Below are 9,436 nucleotides of genomic sequence, written 5' to 3'. Positions count from 1 at the left end.
GCCACTGGCACAGGTGCCAGTTTCGTGACACCAGCATCAGCCATGATTATGATTTCACTTGGTTTGATGAGTCTTCTCAAGTACAGCATATTGCCAGAGGTCTTGGTCACTAGTCATTGCCTCCATGAAGTCTAAAGTCCGAAGATCATGGTTCACCACCTTGTCCCATGTCTTCCTGGGTCTCCCTCTACCACAGGTTCCCTCCACTGTTACACAGCTGTCCTCAGCCATATGCATCACATGACCATACCAGTACAATTATCTCTCTTGCACACCACATCGGATGCTTCTTATGCTCAACTTTTCTCTCAAGATACTTACACTCTGTTGTGCAAGCACACTGACATTGCATATTTAACGAAGCATGCTAGCTTCATATATGTGTGTATGTGTGTGTATATATATATATATATTAATGTGTGTGTGTGTGTGTGTGTGTGTGTGTGTGTGCGTCCTTCTCTTGACATCACACAATAGTTGTAAAAATGATTGTCACCATTATATAAGCAGTGTCATTCATTTCCAATATTCTGATATTCTATGAGAAAATGTCTGGCCAAGGAAAAAACATTAACTTGCTTGGAAACAGGTCAATATTGGCAACAGGAAGGGCATCTGGCCATAGAAAATTTACCTAAACAAATTGTTTCTAACCCATGCAAGCATGGAAAAGTAGATGTGAAAATGAATTTGAAGATGACATCTCCCCCATTCTCTTCTTTATCACCATTTGCTGCAACAACAAGCATCCAATACTTTATACTTTATGACATTAAGAACTATTGATACTTATGAAGAACATCTTGAAATTATTACTCCCGAGAAGATATTTCACATAGCTAATTAATCTGTTACTTAGCTAGTGTTAGTTTAGAGGAGAGGGTGAAAAAGGAAAAGAAAATTAATGACCAGGTAGCTTAATCTTGTTACCCCTAACAACAATAACTGTTGGTACAGCTTAAGTAGGGGTAGAAGGTAGTGGAAATACTGCCAATGTTATTATAGTGATAGACATTGAGAAGTTTATATAGTAAACTTGCAGAGCTGTTTGCTATTCAGTTAACTGTGAATGAAAAAAAAAAAGGTTACTTAGTTACTTAGTAATATAATGCCTTCGAAGAAAAAATGCCACAATAAGATTTACAAAACACCACCAACTCCATCGCCTACACGACTTAGAAAGTTTGAAAATGGCTTTATACTGGACTGTATAGCTGTCAGCAGTATTTCAGATGACTTCTCTAAGCTAAATCCGAAGTTAGGTCAAGTGATCCCACCTTATAATTCTCAGAATGACAAATCTGTGAAGAGTTATTTCAAGTACAAAGGCATGAGCAAAATGTTGAAAAGAACTAAACAGGTAAGAAAATTATACAAATAAATATACATCTTGGTTTAATTCATTTAATGAGGTAAAATCAAATTACATACACACTATATGATTTGATATTTTACTATGTACCTTAAATCATTTTTAATAACTATGAAATAGTTTTGTCATCATCATTGCCATCATCATCATCATCATTTCAAAATCTATTTTCTTTTTATGTTAGCATCAGTTTAGGTTGTGTGTAGCCTTTTAAAGAATTTTTGCACTATTAGTCTTTTTAAAGAATTTGATGTAGTTATATATTTGAGTCAGTTAAAAGTTTTACAGCTAGATGCCCTTCCTGCTATCAACTACTTGTAGTGAACTGGTTATATTTATTGCTGTATATATTAGTTCTAGAGAGGTTTTTTTGTAAGATGACACCCTCTTTCTATCATAGACCAGGTTTCTATTTCAGAGTAGCTTCTCTCCTAAATAGGCCATTTTCACTGTAGCAAAACATGAAATGTCTATCCTTGGAAAGAACATAATACAAGCAAGGATGGAGAAGGTACTTGGATCATATGCCAGGGTACCTTGTGGGACTGAAGATTATCAAGATCACCAAGTCATAATGGTAGTGGACATGGAGATAGATAGATGATGTTGAGACACCAAAGAAAGCTACAATAAGATGAAGAGTAAGGGAGAGGGAAGCATCTCAAGATATGTGTTACCAGGGATCAAAAAGGAAAGATTTCAAACACTTTTACAATGTAAAATTTGAAGCAGGCAACATGTACCAAAGACTTTTATATGAGAATTTCACTTCCAGCAAAACTCAATACAAAAAGATATTACCTTCTTATGTTTTGGGGGATTCTTTCTTATTTTCTTTTTCTTTTTAATTAATGAAAAGAAGGCAACACTCAAAACTTCTAGCAGATTGTGACATTAATTTTTCATAACAGGAATCAGTTTCAATAGTGCCTCTGGTAATGACACTAGCTCTGGTGCTGAATACTGGTGCTGAAGATTATACAGAATTCATTAAGAATGTCAACCAAACTTGGTACCATTTATAGGAACTTATACTATACAGAATTTTGTTGCTATTGGGTAGAATGAGCAAACTTGAACATAATTTGATATGGTTAACTGATCAAACTGTTAATAATTCCGTCTATGCCTTACTGTCTTTATTGTAGAACATGATAAAAACTTGTGGATATGAGATATGTTATTATTTTAACCCTTTGGCATTTCTTTTGGCCATATTCAACTCAAATATTCTACCTGTTTTATATTCTTACTGGCTAGATCAGGCCTCTCACACCTACACTACAATGTCATTTTGAAAATATACAATCACATCTTTGAAATCTCAGTGCTACATGATGATAACTAATTAGTTGAAAACAATATGAATAAATAAAACTACATTTGACAGAGTAAGGGTAAAGATCCCCTTTGGTCATGAATGACCGTGGGATTGTACCTAGAAAGTTCCCCTCCAAGGTACAAGTCTGGGCAATGTTGTATATGGAAGACCAGCAGTCACTCATGCATATCAGTCTCCTCTCTCCACACCGCTGATATTATCCAAGGGAAAGGCAAAGCTGATATAACTTGGCACCAGTGATGTTGCAACCTATTTTTACAGCTGAGTGAACTGGAGCAACATGAAACAAAGTGTCTTGCTCAAGAACACAACACACAGCTTCGTCCAGGAATCGAACTCACTACCTCATGATTGTGAGCCTGATGCTCTAACTACTCTTTGACAGAATAAGGAGAATGCTAAAGAGTTAATGGTGACAGGATGCTTTATGGGAGAGATTTGGCTCAGCCATTCAGCTAGTTGACTACATAGAAGATCTCACTGAATAGCATTTAACAAACTGTATTTGGACCTCATAGAGGCAATGTCTAGTGACTGAGAACTTTGGCAATATGCATGCTTGAGAAGAGCTATCAAGCCAAGTGAAATTGTAGTCGTGTCTGATGCTGGTGCTACATAACTGGCATGTAAAAAGCACCTTTCAAGCGTTGGGCCTCACAAAGGCAATGTGGCTAATGCTGGTGTCACATAACTAGCACCCATACTGGTGGCACATAAAAAGCATCATTCAAGCACTGGATCTCATGCAGGCAATTTCAAATGACCAAGATCTTTGGCAATATGCCATGCTTGAGAAGAAGACCCATCAAGCCAAATGAAATCATAGCCAATGCAGATACTGGCACCTGTGCTAGTGGCATGTAAAAGCACCCATTACACTCTTGGAGTGGTTAGCATTAGGAAGGGCATCCAGCCATAGAAACAATGCTAAATTAGACTGGAGTCTGGTGCAGCCCCTCAGTTTACCAGCCCTGGTCAAATTGTCAAATCCATGCCAGCATGGACAACGGACATTAAATGATGATGATGATGATGATGATAATGATGATGATGATGCTATTTAATGTCCACCACAAGCTCCAGTTCTTGTAGTGTTGTGTCATATGTACCTCAATCGTCCTGAGAGGTGATAACAGGTAAGTTCACCACCATCAATTCATCACAGGAGAAGGCTAGCCACTGGATTTGGTTAAAAAGAGACGATGGGCGATGGCTAGAGAACTATTGAGCTTTGTTTTTAATAACCACTTGATCTAGCAAGTGGGGCCTCATATCAGTGAGGGGGGGCGGTGCACATTGATGCTGTCGAGAGGTAGGCCCCAAAATGGCGTGCATTCTCTCCTGATGACCCCATACACTTGCTGGCTTCCTGTATGCGGAGTTCTTGACTGGTAGCACTTGCATGTGCGAGTTGTTTGTTAGACATCATGAAGAAAGTTCACTGTGGAGAAAGTTCACCACAAAGAATGTTCACTGAGAAAATATATCCATAGTACCTCACCATTAATAGTTTAAAACTATTTCATCAAAATAAAACGAAAGTAATGGAGACCCTGTGGTGAATTGATGATGGTGAACTTACCCTGTGGTGAAGTGATGACAGAGAACTTTCCCTGCAGTAAATAGACGATAGTGAACTTTCCCTGCCGGGAATTGATGACAGTGAACTTTCTCTGCAGTGAATTGTTGATGGTGAACTTACTGGACATGCTGAGAGCTATGCCAGCAGAATGCATGCACTTGATAGGGCCATCCATGCTGGACAGATCAAAGAGCAGAAGCCAAATTGATATGGATCACCAGTTCCCTCTGGGAAAGGAATGATTGACAAATAAGTGACACGTGTGGAAATAGAACATCTCTGATGGAACCCAACTCTTTGATACAGCATTAAGCAGCCAACACAGTATCTCTTCTTTTGTGAGACAATAAATGTCTGCAATCTGATTTATAACTCCCACATTGGCCTATACAGTCACATGTAGATTCATAAAAAATTAATCTGGTGGACAATTATCCTTGTAAAAATGGGTTTGTATAGAGCCAATACCCCCACCTAGAAAAAAACAGCCAAGTTACAAGAGAATTAATGATAACTCAAAACCAATAAGGCCTGGGAGAGGAAAAAAAGACAGCCCAGAGTCAAAAACTGTGGAGAAAAGTCATTGATGACCTATGTTCAACAAAGAGTGGAGGGCTTAAGTAAGGAGGAAAGTTATTTTATGTAGTACTGTTGTACCACATTATATACAATTTACTACCTAAACGTATTCAGCAACAATGGCAGTTGTTGAAGGATGATTGTCTACTAAATTTAATAATTTATGAATCTACATGTGGCTATATAGATCGATGTGGGAGTTATAAATCAGATTGCAGACATACCTTGTCTCACAAAAGAAGAGGTACAGTGTTGGCTTCTTCCTGCTGTATCAAATAGTTTGGTTCCATCTGACATTTTCCATTTCCACTTGTGTCACTTATTTGTCAACCATTCCCTTTCATTCATATTGTTCCCACATTTAAAAAATTTCCCTTTAAATGTGTCCTTTGTAAATTTTACATGTCCTTTCCTTCATTTAGGTAGGAATAAAACAATTGTTTAGGCCACTGGCAGTCTGCCATTCACACAAACAACAAACCTATCAAAGTCAATGCTGTGTAATTGTGGTCTCAGAAGATATTAGCTTGTTCAGACTCACTGACATTCCTCTGTCTGTTCTGTCAAAAATGTACAAGATTTACTTCACATGGTACATGTCCGCTCATAGGGATGTTATCAATAACTTGTTCAGGTTTTAGAGTTGTTTATGAGAGTGTATTACAACAACTAAACATTATGAATTTGGTTTTGTCATAGATCATGATTTTATATAACCATCTTCTCCAATGATGAAAGGTTGTGATAGCACATTTTAGCTGGCATCGGATCACCTTATTAATATCTACATTTTGTGACATAGGCAGTACACATATTCGGTATGATAGAACTTATTGTATTACTCAATATATTCTATTTAAATTGATAGTGTCACCATCATGATCATCATCATCCTTTAACATCTGTCTTCCATGCTGGCATGGGTTGGATGGTTTGACCAGAGCTGGCAAGCAGAAGAGCTGCACTAGGTTCCAGTCTGATTTGGCTAGATACCCTTCCTAATGCCAACCGCTTTACAGTGCTGGTTGCTTTTTACCTGGCACTGGCATGGGTGTTTCTGCAGGGTGCCAGAACAGGCACCATTATATGGCAATGGCACAGGTGTCTTTTACATGGCACCAGCATTGATACTTTTTACATGGCACCAGCACAGGGCTTTTGCTGGCCAATTCTTTTCAACAAAAGAGGTGACAGTAACGCTTCTACTGTACAGGACAGGTCTTCTTGAATATGGATGTATTTAATAGAAAGTCTGTTACTTTTTCAGTATGATTTCTCACAAACGATTTTTATTTTTAAGTAATGGATTACTTGAAAAACACATTATAGTAAGGATCCAATATTTATAACTATACAATGTGAAGGAAATTCTATTTTTTATTGAAATCATATTTATAGACATATTAGAATCTCCCTAAAATTATGCATATTATCTTTTATTATTATGCTGAATTATTGATATCTTGCATTATTATTAATCTTATAAACAGTAAAGAAATTATTGGCATTTATAAGTCAATATCTTTAAGCTATCATCAATTTATTTAGTTTGATGACAGGTTAGATATTATTTTAAGATATCTTAATCTGTGCAAGGAAGAATATCCAGTAATGAAATACTATCCATGGATATATATATATATACTGTATATCTGTACAACTTATAGCAACGTAATAAAATAAGAATTAATCTCCTCAAACCAACAAAAACTTTTAGATATGTTCTTTCATAAGGATTATTTTAAAAGAATACATTTCAAATAACTATTTCATGCTTGTTCTTTTCATGAATATTTCCTGTTATAATAGTGTTCAACACCATTACCCTAACATGATGTTCTGTCTTTAACTTTCAGCTGAATGGAGGATGTTCTATTGAAGGAAAAGCTGTAGATTATTTTCACAATTATGGCCATCGTCAGATATATTTATCCCAGAGAAACAAATCAGGAGCTGGTGAGCAACTCATTCTCATTTTGTCAAAATTTCACTTGGTAATTTTTTGCTAGGAAGGCAGTAAAATTGATAGAATACCATCATACCAGCTCAGTGATTCTCAACCAGCGTCCCATATGAAATTTTGGAGGTCCATATAAAATTTTGCTGTAAAAATTTATCAGCAGTAAATTGGTTATTCTTCTGCAATGAACAAAATATTTTAACAATATTTTTATACAATTCCTAATAATATTTAATATAAAAATATAGGATTTTTTAAACATGAGATGGCTATGAGGGTCCACCCAAATAAAACAGGAATCAAAGGGATCCATAGGTAAAAAAAAAGCAAACTTTTTAACCACACAGCCATGTCTAGAAATAGACTCTGTCATGCTTTTCTAGAAAGATGCTCAAAAAAGAAAGCAAGATTTCAGGGTGTCTTGAAAACCCAAATGGCTAATAAGACATCCTCATATCTTTTACAACAAAACATTTTAATTAGACCAAGAACTCTAAAATTAATCTGCTGACTCATCATACATTATTGACTCATACTCTGTTACGATTATTGCAGTGAGTCTTTTGAGATGATGTTATATAATCTATTTGATCTCCCCCAGGTGGAAAATTAGAAGTACTTCATCATAGGGTTTATGATGGCTTGTTTTGTTATCCAGCTATAAAAGCAAAAACATATTTTCAAACCGGTCTAATCAATACCAATTTAGAAAAAGAAAGACATGCACAAATTAAATGAATTTCAATCTAAATCACTTCAACTATCTCAGCAAATAAGTATTGCATAATATTGAAGAATAATAATTTTATTTCCTAATTTTATTTCCATACATCTTCATCTTCTTTTCTTTTCTCTCTTTCCAAACTGAGGTAGCCGTGTATCTCCTCTATTGTAAGACACCTATTTCTGTCCCTCTATTTGTACACTAAACTCTTATCACCTGGCTGTTGCCTTCCCAATACAACTCTCCACTTAGCTGAGGGCTTTTATTTCGTTTGTGTTACTTAGTGACCTCGTTGCTGCTGGTGCGACGTAAAATCCAGTACACCCTGTAAAGTAGCTGCTGCTGCTGCTGCTGCTGATGATGATGATGATGATGAGGAGGAGGAGGAGGAGGAGGAGGAGGAGGAAATAGCTATATCAGGCTTCTAAATGTTCTTTAGAGATTAATTCTTGATAGAGTTCTAAAAATTTTTAATGTATGTAATTCAAAAATTTTAAATGCAGGATGAGTTTATAATGGCACTGTATATTCTGGTTGAAATGCTATGAAGGTAACTTAACTGTTCACACTTCTGAGATCAACAAAATAAATCTCATTAATTTGATAATTTTAAAATATTCAACTATGTTCCTCTTACAAAATTCACATCATACTTAAGAAATAGGTTCTATTTTGAATATTCAATGATACAACATGGGAATGCTAGCAAAAACAGCTGAGCATTAGTACACTAGATGCCTTGGTACTTAATTTATCAACCCCGAAAGGATGTAAGGCAAAGTCGACCTCGGCAGAATTTGAACTCAGAACATAAAGACAGATAAAATACCGCTAAGCATTTCACCCAGCATGCTAACGTTTCTGCCAGCTTGCCACCCTAAAAATAATTATTTCTACTCTAGGCACAAGGCCTTGAACGTTTTTTTTTTGAGAAGCGGGGCGAGTCGATTACATTGACCCCAGTGCATAACTGGTATTTATTTCATCGACTCCCAAAAGGATGAAAGGCAAAGTCGACCTCGGTGGAATTTGAACTCAGAACATAAAGACAGAGGAAATACCACTAAGCATTTCACCTGGCATGCTAACGATTCTGCTAGCTCACCACTTTCACAAAGTAATAATAATAATAATAAAATTATTGTGCTCAGGTGCACTATAACTTATCAAAGGTGCATGTATAGCACATAAAATTATGTACAAATGTCAGAAAAGTTGTTGTTGTTGGCACTTCGTTGGTTACGACGACAAGGATTCCAGTTGATCCGATCAACGGAACAGCCTGCTCAGGAAATTAACGTGCAAGTGGTTGAGCACTCCACAGACACGTGTACCCTTAACGTAGTTCTCGGGGAGATTCAGCGTAACACAGAGTGTGACAAGGCTGGCCCTTTGAAAATACAGTTACAACAGAAACAGGAAGTTAGTTTATCTTGCTGGAGTCAAGTTAGCTTTTTTGACTCTTCCATTTGACCATATTCCCTCCCTACAAAAAATTACAGATGCTTGTTAATTTGAGAAATCCTTACAAACAAAATGTGAATTAGTAAAGGTAAAAACAGCCAGAGTAAAAATTAATTGAGCAGTCCAGAAGAGCTGGTGTCTTTGGGTTGTGACACAATCTGCAATACAAAATATATACCTTTTACTTGTTTCAGTCATTGGATTGCGGCCATGCTGGGAAACCATCTTGAATCAATGAATCAACCCCAGCACTTATGCTTTAAAGCCTGGTACTTATTCCATCAGTCTCTTTTAATTGAACTGTTAAGTTACAGGGATATAAACAAACCAACAGAAATACAAAGACATGCATACATAGATACATATATAAATACATACATATATATATATATATATATATATATATATATATA

At 36.2% G+C, this 9,436-nt stretch overlaps 1 protein-coding gene across 1 annotated transcript in view; it reads left to right on the top strand.

Moving 5' to 3' along the window:
- Positions 1-861: 861 nt before the first annotated feature.
- The window catches only part of LOC106880059 (uncharacterized protein C17orf98), a 10,540-nt gene continuing 1,965 nt past the window's right edge, over positions 862-9,436 (top strand). Inside the window, exons 1-2 of the mRNA XM_014929862.2 lie at positions 862-1,360; positions 6,732-6,831. Of these exons, the coding sequence (XP_014785348.1) occupies positions 1,109-1,360; positions 6,732-6,831 (352 nt within the window). The 5' untranslated portion in view covers positions 862-1,108. The remainder of the gene's footprint in view (positions 1,361-6,731; positions 6,832-9,436) is intronic.

This window comes from Octopus bimaculoides, chromosome 6 (genome assembly GCF_001194135.2).
Source record: "Octopus bimaculoides isolate UCB-OBI-ISO-001 chromosome 6, ASM119413v2, whole genome shotgun sequence".
Taxonomy (NCBI): domain Eukaryota; kingdom Metazoa; phylum Mollusca; class Cephalopoda; order Octopoda; family Octopodidae; genus Octopus; species Octopus bimaculoides.
Note: the sequence above shows the minus strand (reverse complement) of the source record. Positions and strands in the feature narration are given on the sequence as shown.